This window comes from Tinamus guttatus, unplaced genomic scaffold (genome assembly GCF_059628265.1).
Source record: "Tinamus guttatus ecotype Peru unplaced genomic scaffold, ASM5962826v1 Tinamus_guttatus_pri_ptg000223l, whole genome shotgun sequence".
NCBI lineage: Eukaryota > Metazoa > Chordata > Aves > Tinamiformes > Tinamidae > Tinamus > Tinamus guttatus.
This window is the reverse complement of record NW_028288757.1, coordinates 656,544-674,518: the sequence shown is the minus strand read 5'-3', so window position 1 is coordinate 674,518 and position 17,975 is coordinate 656,544. Positions and strand designations below refer to the sequence as shown.

The following is a 17,975-nucleotide window of genomic DNA, read 5'->3' as shown; positions in this document are numbered from 1 at the left end:
GTACGTGTCCTCCTCCTCGCCGCGGCGCAGGGAGCCCCGGCGCGTCCCTGCGTCCCCGCGGGCCGCCCGGCGCCGAGGTGACTCCTTCTTTCCATGCGGGCGGCTATTTTGGGCGCTGCGCTCAGGTCGGTGGCGGCCGGGAGCTGCGGGGGCCGTGGGGCCGCCCCGGCACCGCAGCCGTCCGGGGCCGTGACGTGCCCGGGCTGGGCCCTGGGGGCTGCAGGCACCCCATGCCGCCCACCTGGGCCCTGCTCTCGCTGCAGCATCGCCGAGCGCAGCCCCAGGCACCCGCAGGATGGGGAGAGCGGGTGGGTGAAGCAGGGCGGGGAGGAAGAGGCCGGGGGATGAAGGCAGGGAGGCCCCCGAGCGCCCGCGCCGGCCCCTGCGGGTATTTTTAGCGGTGACATGTGTCGCCCCAGCTGCCGCCCAGGGGCGGGGAGGGCAGCGCAGCCGCTCGGCCGCCGTCGCTCCTCGCCGTCCCCGCTGCGGAGGGTCCCGTCGCCGGCCGCGGGCGCCAGCCCCTGCGCCCGCTCAGGTACCCCCCGCGTGTCCCCCCACGCGTCCCGGGGCCTCTCCAGGTGCCCTCGTGGCCGGGACGGGGCTATTTTTAGGTGGGAGCTAAAAGGGCTCTGGGAGCTGCTGCTCGTGCCGGCTGCTCCGGCAGGGAGGGTGGGGGGGCTGTGCTGGAAATCCCGGGGCCTCCGAGGCTCCCGGGCAGCTGCATCCCAGGCCTGGGCTTCCCGGGTCCAGCCCCGGTGTCACGGGGGAGCCACCAGCATCCCGGCTCCGCACCGGGCAGCCCCGCTGCTGCGCCAGGGCTCGGGCAAGGCAGGGGCCCCTGGGCCTCCCGTTTCCCCCGTTCCCCGTGTGTCGATGCCGCCACTGCTGTCCCCCGCGCTGTGGCCGGACGGGGCGGCTCGAGGGCGGCGTTGGGCACCGGGAGGGCTCCGCGGCCCCCAGATCCCCCCCCGGCGGTGCTGGCAGAGCCCGGCACGCGGCGCCGAGGCCTTCGCCCAAGAAGGCAAGTGACACCGGTCAGCTGGGACGGGGGCCGTTCCCGGCACTCCTGCCCTTTACTGTACATGGAAATGCCTCTCGCGCCGCGGTACCGGCCAACGCGGCGGCGGTGCCGCGACGCGCCCCGGCCCGCGCGGTGCGTGAATGATGTGCACAGGTGAAGCCCGGAGTGGCCCCGAGCGGGACCGGGGCTCCCCCGGCTCCCGCACACCCAGAGCCGGGACACCCCGGAGCCGCGCCGGCGCCGTGGAGCGACCGGGAGCGCCAGGACTGCCGGATCCACAGGGATCGGCTCCGGCACCGCCGTGGCTCCGGACCCCGCACCCGCCTCACTAACGCTCTCCTCTCTGTTCTCTCCCTCTCTCCGGACCCTGCGCGGTCCCGTAAAGTGTCCGTGGTGCCGTGCGAGGCGCTGCCGGCCCCGCCGCCATGGCCATCTCCTCCCGCCTGGCGCTCTGGGAGCAGAAGGGAAGTGTCTGCCGGTGCTGCCCGGCTCAGCCCCGCTCCTCGTGCCGCCTGCGCCCTGCGCTGCTTCCTGCTCGGGGCCACGGCGGGCGCTGCCGCCCAACTTTCCTGCTTTGGGGCACCTTCCCCGCTCGCTGGGCTGTGCAAAGGGCCAGTCCTGGCTGCTGGGGTTGGTTCTGGCTGCCGCGGTTCGTCCCTGCATGGTGGCACATGCAGAGGGGCCGGAGCGCAGCTTGCGGGGAGCCCTGCGGGGTGCAGCCCCATGGCCTGGGGGAAGGAGCTGCGAGTGCCCCAGGGCTGTTCTGGGCCCTGGTGCTTGGCAGCGCCCGCAGGTGACTCAGAGCAAAGGCACCACCAGCAGCACGCGGCTGCCCCGGGGTGCAGGGACCCGCAGGTGCCGCACGCGCCTGTCCGGCTGCCCCGGAGCTGGCGGCACCGCGGGGTCTCGGCGGTGCTTCTTTGCGGGGCTCCTCTTTGCGCTTCTCCTCCTGCTGCTCGCAGAGGCCTCCTCGCATGGGCCTGGTCGCCGCCCTGAGCAGAGCTGGAGCAGAGCTGGAGCAGAGCCGAGCGTGGCCGGGGCGCTGGTGCTGCCGGGTTGGCGCTGCCGGGTCTCGTGTGCTGCTGCCTCCGCAACGAGCGCCGCGAGGCCTCTGCCCGCTCTGGCCGTCCTGCCCTGGCGCCTGGCAGTGCCCAGCCAGGAGCTCAGCCCGGGCTGTCCCAGACCAGCTCTGCCCGGGCCGTGTCCCCTGCGCTGCCCCTGCAACGCGCCCTCCGCTGCCGCCCACAGATCCGGGAGGAGGACCGGAGCCCGCCGCCCTCCTCCCCGCCGCTGCTCTTCTCCGTCATTCCCGGAGGCTTCATCAAGCAGCTCGTCCGGGAGACCGAGAAGGAGTCCAAGGAAGCGAAGCTGAGGAAGCAGGCGAAGGAGACCGCGAAAGAGGACGTAAGTGGCGCGCGCGTCCCCTCTGCCGTGCACCGTGTGTGCTGGCCGGGCACCTGCGCGCTGCCCGGTCGAAGCCGTCGCTGTCACAGGGGGTGTCCCCGTCCTCCCCGTCTCCTTGCACTGGGGTCCTGTTAGCCCGGACAGGCCGCAGGGGCGCCGGGCCCACAGCAGGGCAGGGGGATGCCCAGGCAGGGGCAGCGCCACGGGGTGGCCCTCAGCAGCCCATTGCACCCTGCAGCCAGCCCCAGGCCTCTGCTGAGCGGCCGGGCTTAGGCACGGAGCTCGTGACCTCATTACCAGGATTTGCCATCCTGGGCTTGCTTAATTGCAAGGCTAGTAATTAAGCAGAGTGAAGCGTTCCCTGGTTCCCCTTCCTCCGTTGAGCGGGGTGAGCGCGGGGGTCCCGGTGCGGGTCGGTGAGCGCCGGGCACCTCCCTGCGCCCGCCTGAGCGCTCCACTGTGTCCGCAGCCCCCGCGCGCCGAGGGGCAGCTCCTGCACAACGGCCCCGGCGGAGCCCGCCAGGGAGGTGACGTCCCCGACCCAAAGACTGTCCCCGACCCAAAGACCGTCCCCGGCAAAACCGCAGCAGCCAGCCCTCGGCCGGAGCCCCCCGGCGCCCGGAGCGGCCTCGAGGGCCCCCGCGCGGGGGGCAGCCCCCCGCCACCTCCGCGGTGCCGCCGGGGCCCAGCGAGCGACAGGGAGGTGCCGGAGAGCAAAGGGAGCGCCAAGAAGGAGGCAGCGACCACAAAGTGCCACGAGGAGCCCCCGGGCAAGGGCAAGAGCGAGAAGGAACCAGAGCAAATGAAGAAAGAGGAAGAAGCCAAGAAGGAGACGATGGACGTCAAAGATCCAGGGAAAGCCAAGAAAGAGCCAGGGGATATCAAAGATCCTGGAAAAGCCAAGAAGGAGCTATTGGATGTCAAAGATCCCGGGAAAGCCAAGAAGGAACTATTGGACGTCAAAGATCCCGGGAAAGCCAAGAAGGAACTATTGGACGTCAAAGATCCCGGAAAAGCTAAGAAGGAGCTATTGGATGTCAAAGATCCCGGGAAAGCCAAGAAGGAGCTAGTGGACGTCAGAGATCTCGGGAAAAGTAAGAAGGAGCTGTTGGACGTCAAAGATCCTGGGAAAAGCAAGAAAGACCTGGCGAACATCAAAGATCCCGGGAAAGCCAAGAAGGAACCGGTGGATGTCAAAGATCCCGGGAAAGCCAAGAAGATGGGAGACATCAAAGATTCTGTGAAATCCAAGAAGGAGCCAGGAGATGTCAAAGATCCCGCGAGAGCCAGGAAGGAGCTGGGTGATGTCAAAGATCCCGAGAAAGCTAAAAAGGAGCTGGTGGACATCAAAGATCCTGGAAAAGCCAAAAAAGAGGCACAGGGCTCCAAGGGAGAGCAAGGAGCAAGCCAGGGAAAGTTGGTAGCCCTGACAAAGGAGACGGGGAAGGACAAGGAAGATCCTGCGGAAAAGCAAGAGGAGCCTGCAGGGAGCGCGGACCCGGAGCAGGTAACGCTCTGCGTGCGGGTGCGTTTCCCTCCAGCCTCGTGCAGCGTTTCGCAGCCACGTGGCCTCGCGAGGGGCGTTCGGGTGGCGGGAGGCACCTCTGCAGCCGGGGGTTTTCCGGAACACGGCACCGCGCTCTGCCCGGCTCCGCTCTCTCCGCAGGCGCCGAGGGACGCGTGGTACGAAGCCGGGAAAGTGTGGCTGGTGCAGCAGGACGGCTTTGTGCTCGGTAATTCCCCTCCCCTGCTGCTGCTTCCCGGTGCCCGGGGTCATGGGCATCCTGGGAATCCTTGTGGAGTGCGGGGCTGCTGCGAGCGCTGGGAAGGGCCCCGCTCGTGTCCCCGCTCCGCGCCGGCCGCGGGGCCAGGACTCACCCGCGCGTCCCTTGCAGCCACGCAGCTGAAGCCGGACGTGGGGACGCCGGAGCCGCCGCCGGGCCGCGTGCGGCTCCGCCTGGAAGCGGATGGCAGCGTCACCGAGGTGGACGAGGACAACGTGCAGCGGGTGAGCGCCCGGCCCGGAGCCTCCGTGGGGCCTGGGGTTGTGGTGAGGGGAGTGCGGAGCTGGGGGGCCGCGGATGTCCAGGGGGGTCTGTGGGGCTTGTGGCAGCCCTTGGGGAGCCGGGGGGGCAATGGGGATCCATGGGGCAGCCCCCAAGGAGCAGCAGGGGCTGAGAGGAGTCTGTGGGGCATCTGGCAGGGCTGAGGGGTGCTGGGGGGATCGAGAGCTGCTGGGGCAGCCCCAAAGGAGTCGGGCGAGGGGGGTCTGTGGGGTGCGAGGCCAGCGGGTCCGGGGGGATCCATGGGGAGCGGGGCAGCGCACAAGGAGCCGGTGGGTCCGGGGCAGTGCCAAGGGGCCGGTGGGTCCTGTAGCGGGTCGCCCCGCTCTGCCCCCAGACCAACCCACCCAGCCTGGACCTGGCCGAGGACGTGGCGTCGCTGAGCAGCCTCAACGAGTGCAGCGCCCTGCACACGCTGCAGCGCCGCTACGGCGCCCGCCTGCGCTGCACCTACGCGGGGCCCGGCCTGCTCGCCATCCGCGCCAGCCCCGGCGCCAAGGTGAGGGCAACCCGCCGTGGGGCAAGGGGCCGTGTCCCCACGGCGGGGATGGCAGCTGAGGGCCGCTGCTGGCACCGGCAGGTGGCACCCTGTGACTGTCACAGCAGCCACCGCGATGCTTGTGGCAGTGTCTCTGCTGCAGCACCGGCACACGCGGGTGCTGAGGGGCATCCCTCAGCGGGACAAGGAGATTGGGGGGATGTGGGGAAGGGTCCCCCCCTCAGAGGGACAGGGGGATCAGGGGGGACAAGGGGCAGTGCCTCCCCATTGGTGGGACAGGGGGGGATCAAGGGGGACATGGGGCAGTGCCTGCACCTCAGTGGGACAGGGGGATCTAGGGGACAAGGGGAAGGGTCTCCCCCTCAGAGGTATAGGGGGGATCAGGGGGGACATGGGGCAGCGCCTCCCCATCGTTGGGACATAGGGGATCAGGGGGGATACGGGGCAGTGCCTGCACCTCAGTGGGATAGGAGGGACCAGGGGGGACAGGGGGCAGCGCCTCCCCCTCAGTGGGACACGGGGGATCAGGGGGGACATGGGGCAGCACCTCCCCATTGGTGGGACAGGAGGGACTAGGGGGGACATGGGGCAGCGCCTCCCCTCAGCGGGCCGGGGGGCTCCATGGGGCCGTGCGCGCTGACGCGCTGTCCCCGCTGCAGGCGCCGGCGGGGCCGCGGGACGCGGCGGGGCCCCACGTGCGCGCGCTGGCGCAGCGCGCCTACCGCAACCTGCTGCTGCAGCGGCGCCCGCAGGCCCTGCTGCCCCTGGGCCGCGCCGGCGCGGGCGGCACCGCCTGCTGCCGCGGCGCCCTCGAGCACCTGGCGGCCACGGCCGGCACCGTGGACGGCACCGTCACAGGTAGGGCCGGAGCCGCCCCAGGGGGGACCCGCGGCGTGGGGCAGCCCTGGGGACAGGTTTGGGTCGGATGTCCCACCATGTTGCGGGTACAGGGGTGTCCTCGCAACGGGACGGAGGTGGCGGCAGCGAGGGCTGCCCTGGGGGGCAGCGCCGGGCGCGACGCGCTCCTGACGCCACAACGCCCGGCCCGTTGGTGCTGCCTTTGCAGTGGAGAAGATCCAGGCCATGTTTACGGTCCTTGAAGCCTTCGGCTCGGTGAGCAGCAGCCACAGCAGCAGCTCCACGCGCTTCTCCATGGTCCTCTCGCTGGACTTCAGCGCCGCCGGGCGAATAACGGCAGCCCACCTGCAGGTACCGGCGCGGTCCCGCCGCAGCCCGCGCCTGCCACGGGGCTCTGCTGATGGGCACTGGGGTCCCACTGGGGTCCCACAAGGGCCCCTGCCCCATGCCCTGCTCCTCCGCACTGAAGAGCAGCAGCGGGCACCGAGGGTGGCAGGAGGAGCAGCGGCCTCTGCTTTGCCATGAAACGGGCTCCGTCCTGCTCAGGGGTGTGCAGAGAAGCGTTGGTTATGGCCAAGAACGAGGGTGAACATCAGAGCGGTGCTTAATGGCTTTCCCAGTCCAGATGTTCCCGTTATTTCCACTATGGTAGAGGAACACTCCTGTTCTCAGGAGGAAACCTGGTGTCCTCGCCCCGTCCTTCCTGCTGGGTCCGTGTCCCTCCATGGCAGCCGAGCGGCAGCTCTGCTAATGGCAAGGCCAGGTCCCCTGCGGCTGTCACCACCCCTGCCCTGGCAGGGAGCATGGAGCGGAGCCGCAGTGCTTGCGAGGATGCAGAATTCAGCATTTCATTAGCAGCCCCTCGCACGTGAGCCTCGGAATGCAGCAGCAGCCTCTGGGGGTTTTTGTCACCGTCACCGCACAAAGGCTTTTTAATCAAACCTGTCCATGCTACCCGGGCCTGAGTTAGAGGAGGGGGAGTCCTGAACCGGTGTCTGCTGGTAGGGAACTGTGAGGGTTTCCCATTTCTGCCCCGAACTCGCCCCCGTTCGCTCCGTGCCTTGGCCGGGCGCAGCGCCCTCCAGCTCGGCGGCCTCTCAGGAGCAGAACGTGCCCTGGGAACCTTCACCCTCCCGTCCCCGCCGGCAGCTTCCCGGGATGCCTCTGGAGGAGGGGGAGCCGGGAACCCGCAGCTCGGCAGGCCGCATTCCTTGGGGCAGCTCCAGGAGCCGCTATGCCGAGGAGCCTGGTATAGCCCTAAGCCCTGGCAATGGCTCATCCGCTGCGGGGACACAGACCCCACGGCAGCTTTGTCACGGCCCTCGGCTTCCCAGCCCTGCTGTGGGGCGGGATAGAGCACCCAGGGGCGGCTCTGCTCCGGCTTCTGCGTGCGGAGCTGGCCGCCCCGGTGCAGCGGGAGCAGCCTGCAGACACAGCCCCTCCAAAGCCCAGCCTTGGCACCACGAGTAAATGCCCAGGGCCCCTCTCAGTGCTCCCGCTGCTGTGCCCGCTCGTGCCCGGGGTGCAGCTCTGCCCGCGCTGGCGCTCGCGGCTCACGCCGGTCTCTGCCCTCCGCCAGACGGTGCTGCTGGAGAGAGCCCGCGTGGCGCAGCAGCCGCCCGGGGAGAGCAACTTCAACGTCTTCGCCATGATGCTGGCAGGCCTGGACACGGCGCAGAGGTAGGTGCGGGGAAGCAGCGCGTAGGAGCTCCGCGGTCCCCAGGGCCCCCGCCAAGGACCTCTCCCGTTTATGTCCAAAAATGTGGGGTTTGAGGCCCCTGTGAGAAGAGCGGAGCACAGGGGAAACGGGTTGGCGTGGAGGGCACGGATTCCTGTGGTGCAGGAGAGGAGGGAAATCCTTCCAGATAAGGGTTTGGGAGCTACTGCCACAGGGGTCCTTTCCTGATCGTTACCCTTTGGCTCAGCAAGCCCTGGGGCCCCAGAGATTGCGTTTTGAATCCTGTGGTGCTTTAGAGGGGTTTTGGAGCCTATTTGGGAACCTCAGGCAAAGAAAAAAAACTACAATCTTCCCAATGCTTGTGGTGCCTCTCCTGGCAAAGCAACTGCTTTGTGCAAGCTCCGGTGCCGGTGCTGAGCTCCACGCGGGCCTGTGCATTTTGGTATCGTTTGCACGCAGCAGCCCCTCTTCCCTTTGCAGAGCAATAAGCCCTGTCGTGTTGCACAGAGGTACAGCTTCATTTTCATTTTTCATAACTGCTTTCAGGACAATGCTGCATTTGCACCAGATGGCTGAGAGCAACTCCTTTGGAATCAAGCCATTTGCCAAGGTAGGCACAGACAAACCAGCTGCATTAACTCCTGCTTTGCCTGCTTGCGTCCCCCGCGCAGCAGCCTCGCGCCGCGGCAGCCTCCGTCTGCACATGCCAGTTGGCAGGAACCCTCCAGTTTTCCTATGGCTTCCTTCAGCGTCAGATCAGCTGTGGAACAGCATGAAAATAGCTTTTGGCTGAAATATTAGCCCAGCCTTAGCAAATCCTTCCTGCAGAGTTTCTCCGCTGTGCAAATCCCAGGTTGCAAGCAGGATGCACGGGGCTGGGATCCTCCTTGTGCTGCCTGAAGGGGACAGGGCTGCACGTTAAAGTCTGCGAGTGCTGAGGAAGGAGCTGTTCAAACCCTGCGGAATTGCAGCCTCGTTGGCCCTGGGACGGGAAGCAGCTTCCCCTGAGGCCCGGCTCCGGGATGCCGCGTGGGCCGTGCCCGGTGCATCCCGGTGCCGGCCGCGCATCCCGGAGCCCAGGCCGGCACCGCTGCCAGCGGAGCGGCCGAGCTGCTGCCGCCTGCTGCCCTGTTGGATTAATCCACTTCCCTCCTGGAAGTGAGTTTGTCTTACGGCATTTCAGAATGAGACATGCGGAGCTGCTCACCAGGGGAAATACATGGGTTTCTAATATCACCCGTTCAGCTCAGAGACAGAACGTACTGCTTTAAGTGTGAATAATTTCTGATATTTCCCTGCGACAGCAGCTCTCAGAGGGGTGAGCGCCTCCTTTGTCGAGCACAGAACGCTATTTTTAGGGGCTGAAAATACTGCATTTGATTTCCAGCACCAGCTCCTTATTAGTCTGAGCCGTTTGCAAGGATTAGGCAGATTGCCAATGAGCCAAAGCACTGGAATGAATTGCAGCAATTTGCACTTACATCATCTATTGATGAATTCAATATTCAATCTTTCTCCTGTAGCTACTGCTCAAATCCGATGGCCAAATTCTGCCATTCGAGCAGTTGCTCCCATGCCCTGGGTGAGGTTTCCAGCTCCCGCTGCCTGCCCGGCGCTGAGCGGCTCCCGGGGACGCGGCAGCGGCGTCTCTGTCCCCTGCGTGCAAATATCCGGGTGCAGGAGCGCGAGGAGGCAGCGCTGGCGGTGGCAGGAGCAGGGCCGGGCCCCCTCGCGACCCCCCAGTCGCGCTGAGAGGGTCGTGAGGAATGGAACGAGCTGTTCCAGGGTTAGCGAGAAGCCAATTGCTGCTTTGGCTCCATCAATCCGAGGCTCCTGGAAGGAGGGCTCGGCTCCGCTGGCAGCGGCCCGGCGGGGGCGGGCGGCTGCGACCGTCTGGCTTTGCACCGCGGAGCGGGAGAGGAGGCTCCGCAGCCGGCAGCGCGGCGGGAGCCGCTCCAGCTCCACGCGCACAGCGCGGGGGGTCATTACCTTCCCTCCATCCCCCCAAACACGAGCCCAGGGCTCCGTGTGCTGGTCCGAGGTCCCCCCGGCGCTTCGGCGCCTGGGGATGGGGACAGAGCCCGGCACCGCGCACGGCTCCATGCCGCTGCCGCAGGGCCGGCGTTCCCTCCGGGATGGCATGAGCTGGAGCCCAGGAAACACTTCCCTGTCCCTCCCAGTGCAGGGGAAGCGGCTCGGGGCTGCCCGCGCTCGGGGCGTTAATCCAGGCTGCAGGAGAGGCGGCCGCGGCATCGATACTCCCCGCGAGCCCTGGCAGAGGGTCAGCGCGAGGGCCCGTCCTCAGTGTCCCCACCGTGATCTTTTTGTCCTTCCCAGCGGTGCCAGGGCTGCTCCCTACACACACAAGTGTCCCTTGAAAGCCCCATTCAGCCGTCGGGCTTGGGGAGGGCTCCAAGAGCATCCCATGCCAAGCGTTAGCAGATGGCCCATTTGATCCGCCCGGTTGTGAGCCGCGTGTCTTCCCAGGCAATGTCACCTGGGCTGTGCCAGCGAGGCCACGCGTCCCTCCCTGCTGCCCAAGGGTCACCCGGGGACTGCACCAGGACTCGCTGGGCAGAAAGGAGCCTGCGAGGTCCGAAAGCGGCTCCTGCACCAGGGAGCAGGGAGTTCTTGTCGCTGGGAAGGCGCCGTTGGTGCAAGCCCTCGTTGCAGGGATGTCCCCCTCCGGGATGCAGCTTGTGGGGCCAGCTGGGGCACGGGTGGCCCTTGGTAGCACCCAGTCAAAAGCATTAGCTAAGAAGGAGAGCAAATATGTGCAGAACTGTGCTTTGGGTTAGTTTGGGTTAGTTATTATTTTTCTCTCTGATAAAACGTTGGCTATATTTGCAATTCTGCATGTCCAGCCCGTTCAGTCCCGCCCTGCACAGCGCTCTCATTTTCCAGACTGCAGTCCTAATTGGAGCTTCCCAGCCCCGCTCTGGGGTAGCCGCGCGCCGCGGGCGCCTGCCGCGGCTCCGCAGGCAGGAGCACCGGGAACGTCCGAGCCTGCGGAAAGCGCAGACTCAGCCGGGCTCTCTCATTAGCAGCTGCCTCGTAGGCCTTCATAGGAGCAGAAATCCTTTAGATCACGCAGGATGTTTGCAGCCAAAACAGGGCTCCTACCTCTTGAAGCCCCGTGTGCTATGTCTAGCCTCAGGGCTGCATGTGTCTGGATCGAAAATCCTCAGTTCAGGGGAAAAACTAATTTGCTGTGGGGCTACGTCTGCAAAAATAAATAAATTTAAAAATCCCGGGCTCATCGGATGGGATGAGGGATGAGCTCCCGAGCCCAGCCGGGACAAATCCTGGGTTTCACAGGCTCCGCGTGCCCTGTGTCGGGCCCGCAGGCTCCACTGCCTGCATGCTGGAATGGGCTGAAAAGCAGGGAAATTGGATCGTGCCCTGCGGTAAGGCCCGGCCAGCCCAGCCGTCCTCCCGCCCGCGCGCTCCGTGCCGGAGTCGCTTTGATTTCTGCCCATTTCCTCCCCAGGAAGAAGCGCTCCAGCCCCGCTGGAGCTGTCTGCTCCCACCAGGCACCCGGGGTAGCTTTCCCCAGCAGGTGCCTTTTTAAATTTTTTTCCCCATAATTCAGCCAGAATAACTCAATGACGAGTGAGAAGAAGCTAAATTTCCCTTCCCCGTCCTGCTCCTGGCATGCAGCTCGCACAGACGCAGACACAAGCTGTGCTTTTCCTTACAGTACACTGTGGGGCACTTGAGTTTTTGCTATTTATTGTGTCAGAAGTATAAAAATGCAACTTTTCCTGGGGTTCTGACATTTGGCTGTTCCCTAGTGCATGACACAGACAGCTCCTGCTAGGATTAAGCTCCTAGAATAGCAAATGGCAAAGGAGGGTGGATATTTGGTGCTCTCACAGTGCAGATGCTGCTGCTTTTGGGCTCTGCGAGGTGAATCGCGTATCGAAGGCGGCCGGGCAGGTCCTGGTGCAGGACCCGCTGCCCTCACGTGCCCAGAAGGGGCAGGACCCCCAAGGTGCATTTTTAGGAGCTGCTCTTGAACATCCTTTGCAGCCACTGCTGGTGTGGGATGCACGGCTGGCACCATGAGGAGGGTCGGCCCGGCTCGCTGCCGACAGCAGCTCTGCATGAGCTTCCTGATGGATTCTCCCATTGCATCCTAACCCATTCTTTGGTCCCTTGGTGTTCCTCCTCCCTGGCCTGCTTTTCCCTGCCTTTGGCTCGCGCGCCCCGTTCCCTCCCCGGCTCCCCGCGCTGCTCCCGCGGGACCGCTCCGCTCACGCCGGCGTTTCCTCCTCCGCAGCCCGAGGAGAAGCAGGCGGCGGCGGCGGCGTTCGCGCGGCTGCAGGCGGCCCTGGGCGCGCTGGGCATCGCCGCGCCGGAGCAGCAGGCCGCGTGGCGCGTCCTGGCCGCCATCTACCACCTGGGCGCTGCGGGCGCCTGCAAAGGTAAGGACAGCCCGCGTCCCGCGTCACCCTGTCCCTGCTGCTGCCACCAGCACGCGCAGAGGAGGAGGAGGAGGAGGCGGAGGCAGCGGGGTGCAGCGGAGCAGCGCGGTGCTCCCCGCGGTTTGCCGGGCGCTCGGCACGTCCCCGCGCGCTCCAACGCGCCGGCGTCTGCTCCACGCTCCGGCCTGCGCCGTCCCCACTGCCCGCGCAAGGGGAGGTTGCAGGTAGCCATAATCTTCTCTTGAGTGTCTAATGCAGTAACTGAATTATGATAGGATGAGTCTGGGTAAAGATTGTATTTATAAAGGCTTTATTAATACAGTCTTGCAGAAATTGCCTTATCCCTTATAAATTATTTTAAGATACGCTCTAACCCATTTTAGAGACAGCCACGTTGATTTACACACTTCAGTTTACGAGGGCTGCATAAAGCCTGCTATAAACTAAGGCACAGACATTTAAAAATGTCTCTGCAACATGTCATAACGCATCGTATGGTAATTTCTGCCATTAATCATTTATTAATTACTTTAAAAGGGTGAATATTGTCCTCATTTGAAGTGTGTTGTCTCTTCCCTGCTCTGTCTGGCTCTTCCTTCCTCCAGCCCCATCTCCCCTAATGCCCTTCCAGCTGCTAAAAGAAGTTCTGCTGTCTCAGGCCAGAGCATTGCGGGAAGGCTCTTGTTGGCTTCTGAATTTACTCATGTAATAACCGGAGCTGATTTACTCCAACTTTCAGTTTGAGGGAATGTGTGCAGTGAACTTCAGCCGGCCCTTCTGTCCCGGGCATCCCACGCGTCAGCCGAGGGCCAGGGCCCTGCTAGGTTGGACAATCTGGTGGCAGCTATTTCAGCGTGGACAGGGAGAGGAAGCAACGGGCAGGGCTTGTGGCTCCGGAGCTGCCTCGGGTGCAGGATTAACAACCAGAGCATGTCTCGGCTGCGCGCTCGCGTATTGATTCCCCCATCATGTGTCAACAAAAGGGGAGAAATGAAAGGAAGTACGGATGAAAAATGGATCAAAGCTGCGTGGAGCAAAAGTCTCAGTGGGGGCGATGACTCTTTTAATGTGGTTAAACCTGTCTCCTGATAGCCATCTCTTCCCTTCCCCTTTTATAAACTTTGAAGTTCAAAATCCTCCTTGAAATCTCACCAAAGGAAGCTCCATCGCCGCTTTTTCCCTTGCGTTCGAGGCACCCGGGCGGCATCGTAATCCCGGCAGCAGCGGCCCCGCACGCGGCGCGCTCCGTGTCGCGGCCCCGCTGCCATTTAAATATTCTTGTTATTTTCTGCTGCTCATTGCATCATCTCGTCACATTCTCTGTTTGAAGCAGGGGGGACCAGCACTGTCTCTCACTGGCTGAGAGTGGAAAACAAGTTTGTAGCTAGAAGAACAGCAAGGAAAAAAAAGGTTGAATTTCAAAAGCCTGCTCTGTTCTGGTGTCGGCGTTTATCACTGCCTTTGAAACGTGTTAAAGCAGCTCCTTTTGTGGGAAAGCAGCCTGACAGGCAGAGGCCAGCAGGGCATCGCAGGTACCCATTCACCTAAGTGCTTTTGCTCCTTTTGTGTGCTGTATTTTCATTTATTCATTAGCTCTGTAACAGGGAGGGAGGTTTCGGCACAGCCGGGGTCTGCTCAGCCCGCGCTGGCTCTGCTGCTGCTCCAGAGCCCGCGCGTGACGTGTGACGCTGTGGGACACAAAACCCCCTTGAAAATCCCCTTGAACATCCCTTGAGGTGGTGGGGATGGAGTTTCCAGGTGGGCTGGAAGCCGATTAGCCAAGTCGTGAGATGGGGCCATCCTCAGATGGGAAGGGGAGCTCAGCGGGCACGTCCCAACATCCTCGGATGGGAACGGGAGCTCACCGGGTACATCCCAACCGGGTCCAGGGCTGCAGGGACTCCCTGCATCCTCGGCAGGGCTGGCAGAAACCCAGAACCCACCTCAAAGCTGCTGTTTTGCAGCCTTCGAGATGTAGAGACCTTTCAGTAATTGAAGTGGAAACAACGCTTTGCTCTTAATTCCACCAAAACCCAATGCCCAAATTTATCTTAATGTTTCATTACTGCGTGTTGCTAAAAGGGTGCGGGAATGGCGTATCCATAATTAGCACTGACTCAGAGTTTCCCTTTTACGACGAATATATCTGTCCCTGGGGTGGTCATGGCTGCAGAGGGAAAAACAAACGGTAAAGCCGGCACGGTGTGTGGGATGTAGCTGGTTATTATTTTGAGAGCATCCGGAGCGCGGCGCAGTCTGGCACCGCTGCGTGGGCTGCGGCCCCGGAGCAAAGACGCGCGCGGATGACGGGCAGCTCCATGGGGGAGCCTTCCTCTCCTCCGTCCTCTTCCCTCCCGTCTCCCCCAGCACCCTGCAGCGTTTCCAACACCTGCCTGCACCGTTTGGAGTTTGCTGGTGGGTGTCTCTGTGCTTGGGAGGGTGAGGATGTGGGAGCCCAGCTCGGCCGTGCCGGGGCTGCCGACGGAGCAGTGATGCTGGGATTCCATGGATCCCTGGCTTGGCTGCCGATGGAGCAGCGACGCTGGGATTCCATGGATCCCGGCTTGGCTGCTGATGGAGCAGTGATGCTGGGATTCCATGGATCCCAGGCTTGGCTGCCGATGGAGCAGTGATGCTGGGATTCCATGGATCCCGGCTTGGCTGCTGACGGAGCAGCGACGCTGGGATTCCATGGATCCCGGCTTGGCTGCTGACGGAGCAGCGACGCTGGGATTCCATGGATCCCGGCTTGGCTGCTGGCGGAGCAGCGACGCTGGGATTCCATGGATCCCAGGCTTGGCTGCTGATGGAGCAGCGACTCTGGGATTCGACACATCCCCGGCTTTTCCTCTCGGCAGCTCCTGCCCGCGCGGCTCCCGCCGCCACGCACCCCTCACCAGCAGGATGCGCCAGGCCTTGTCCTCTGGAGCTCAGGACTTTCTGTGCCAAACCTGCTGCACGGCGGCTCCTGGGCTCTCTTGCAGCTGATTCCGCTCCTGTTTTTGCTTCTCTGCATCTCTTTCCGCTGGAGCTGGAGGTATCGGCCTCGCGTTTCCGTTCCCAGGCATGAGAAAGGAGGGCAGGAAGGAGCGCGCGGCCGCGCAGCTGGAGCTGGGGCTGCATCGCAGGGCCGCGCACGCCGGCACCGAGGGCAGAGCCGCCTTTGGGCTTTGCCAGAGGGCCCTTGCTCTGCGAGGGGTTTTGTGACCATCCCTGCGGCGCTGGTTGGTGTCGGGGAGGCCGATGGGCAGCCCACGGGCTTGGGGTGACTCTTCATCCTTGGGACTCCCACCTCCATTTAATGGATCCATCAGGAGCAAGACATTGTGTTCTTGCCCCCTCTTGCTGATGGACATCCCTCTGTCCTAGAAAGGGCCCAGGAAAGCAGCAGAAACAAGGAGATTTGTTGGGATTTGTATTTTGAGCATCCTAGCCCGTGGCTCGGCCAGGCAGGGAACAGGCTGTTGGGATCCAGCGTGGGGCCTGACATTGACTATCCTTCGTGTGGACTTTTCTGCCTGTTCCCGTGGTGGGACGGGCTCTGCATGCGGCAAGTTATGGCACTATCTGTTCAGCGCTCTGACATCTTTATTACAGACAGTTGGGGAAATGCAGCCAGAATGGCAGATTTCTTTAATCATGCTATTACCCAGCTCTTCGCTTTGTTATATATAGGCCTTAATATGTCATCCATCAGACAATGGGTCAACAGAGAATAGACTGGAGAATTTAGCGCAAGACAAATAAATTAGCCGTTGGAGCCAGAGGGAACCTCCTCTCTTTCCATTCCCCACCCAGGGTAATAAAGAGGGACAAATGGCTTCTTTATTTGTCCCATTAGCAGCGTAAAGGACAAGAAAGCAAAGGGAAGAGCAGAGCAGGGAGACGCAGGGCGCGATGCAGAACAGATCCTGGGACGAGGGGGGCCGAGGTCCCCGCTCCGCGGGCCACAGAGAGCCCTAAAAGCTCTGGGGGCTCCTTGCCCTGGGGGGCAGCTCCTCGTGGCCCGTGGGCCGGTGCAGGGTCCCTGCGTGGGCGCCCCGGGGACCCCGGCGCTGCCCCGTCCCCTCCAGCGCGGCCAACACGGCGGCATCGACACCTGCAGCTGCAGGCACAGGATCCCCTGCTGCTGACGCTGGGTTTTCATATGGCTTCTCTTAAATATTAGATGTGCCAAAGCAATTACCTTTTAGGTGTTGAAGCTGGCGTGTTTTACACTGGTCGGATTACACCCTGGGCGGCCGCACGCTGCTGCTGCTGCTGCTATTTATATTTTATGGAGTGTGAAACGCTGCTTGGCCTCGCTCGCCCCGGGCGCGGGGGCACGGGGCAGAAGCGGCACCCGGGAGGGTGGCGAGAGGCGTTGGCGGGGCCGGGCCTGGGATCCGTCCAGCCCTCCAGGGCTCAGCAGCTGCGGAGCAGCTCCGGGAACAGCCCCGTGCAGCCCCCCACGCAGGCAGCGTTTCGGGACTGCTCGCACTGATGGGAGCCCGACGCAGCTCCCCGATGGGAAAGTGCTCCGGGTCCAGCACGCTGCGGGTGCGGGATACGGCCGCAGGATACGGCCGCCTCCTGCTCCATCCCTTCTGTCGTGGGCAGCTCCCTGCTTTATTTTACGGGCTGGTCTTTGCTGCGGGACTGGGGCCGACTCCTCGTGCGTCGCCGCCCGAGCGCACGCGGTGTCCGCACGCGGCCGCCTCTGCTCCTGCTCCGCTGCCGCCCCTGATTTCGGGCCAGCTGGCTGCCGCCAGAGCCACTTTCATGCCTGGGTCCGTAAAAGGATTTATCCTGTGGATTGTCTCCCCATTGATTTTAATCATTAAGCTGGAATCACTCTGCTGGATATAAATAATATCCTTTGGAAGTGCGTGTCGGCTCTGTTGGCGGAGGGTGCGCGAGCAGTGCTGCTCTCTGGGTTACGGGGACAGCGAACACTGGTGGGGCTGAGCACAGTGAGCCTGGATTTTAAGGGATTGAGTCGTAATCCCGTCAGCTTCCATAAACACATCTGCTAGTTCTGTCCGCTGAAGCTTTTGAAATACGCGGAAAAGGGTGTTTGTGCTTTGAAAATGGTGTTTGTGCTTTGAAAATGGTGTTTGTGCTTTGCTCCCACACCCAGCCCAACCACGGGCGTTCTCACCACGCGTCCCTGGTGTCCCCTGGGTGCTGCATCCCGCAGGATGCCGTGGAGGGAACAAGAACGAAGGACCTGGTCACTGGTGTCCGGAGCCCGCGGCTGCCGTCGCAGGGAGCCCATAGACCCCTTGCACAGTCCGGGTGCCGTTAGCCAGCGCGGGCCGGGATTTCTCGTGGAGATGGATATAATTAAAACCTGCCCAAGGAGCTGCTGATTAATAAGAGGTCTCCCCAGCCAGCGCGGCCGCGTAGGCCCAGGCGGATCTGTCCTTCCCAGGGCACGTCTGGACGGGCTGCAGCGCTGCCCCGCGTGCCCGTCCCGCGCTGCAGCGGGTCCCCACGCGCCGCCACTTCTCTCCCCTCTCCGCAGTGGGCAGGAAGCAGTTCATGAAGTTCGAGTGGGCCGCGCGCGCGGCCGCGGCGCTGGGCTGCGAGCTCGAGGAGCTCACCACGGCCGTCTTCAAGCACCACCTCAAGCAGATCATCGAGCAGGTCACGGCGCGCGGCGGCCGCCCGGCCCCGGCCGAGGAGGCGCCTGCAGGTACCCGCGTTTCCTTCCTCGCGGCGCGGGGGGACTCCTGTGCTCGGCACTGTCCGGGGGTGGGAAGGTCTGGTCACAGAATCATAGAATCACAGAATGCTTAAGGTTGGAAGGGACCTCTAGAGGTCACCTAGTCCAACCCCTGCACACGCAGGGTCACCTAGAGCACGTGGCACAGGGCTGCGTCCAAGCGGGTTTGAAGATCTCCAGAGAAGGAGACTCCACAACCTCTCTGGGCAGCCTGTTCCAGTGCTCTGGCACCCTCACTGTTGAGAAATTTTTCCTCGAGTTCTTGCGGAACTTTTGGTGTTTCAGTTTGTGGCTGTTCCCTCTAGTTCTATCAGTGGC

General features: G+C 63.5%; 1 protein-coding gene across 1 annotated transcript in view; it reads left to right on the top strand.

Moving 5' to 3' along the window:
• The first annotated feature begins 6,056 nt into the window (after positions 1-6,056).
• Positions 6,057-17,975, top strand: part of MYO18B (myosin XVIIIB) — a 51,072-nt gene continuing 39,153 nt past the window's right edge. The window contains exons 1-5 of the mRNA XM_088525050.1: positions 6,057-6,196; positions 7,425-7,525; positions 8,070-8,133; positions 11,806-11,950; positions 17,457-17,627. Of these exons, the coding sequence (XP_088381176.1) occupies positions 6,071-6,196; positions 7,425-7,525; positions 8,070-8,133; positions 11,806-11,950; positions 17,457-17,627 (607 nt within the window). The 5' untranslated portion in view covers positions 6,057-6,070. The remainder of the gene's footprint in view (positions 6,197-7,424; positions 7,526-8,069; positions 8,134-11,805; positions 11,951-17,456; positions 17,628-17,975) is intronic.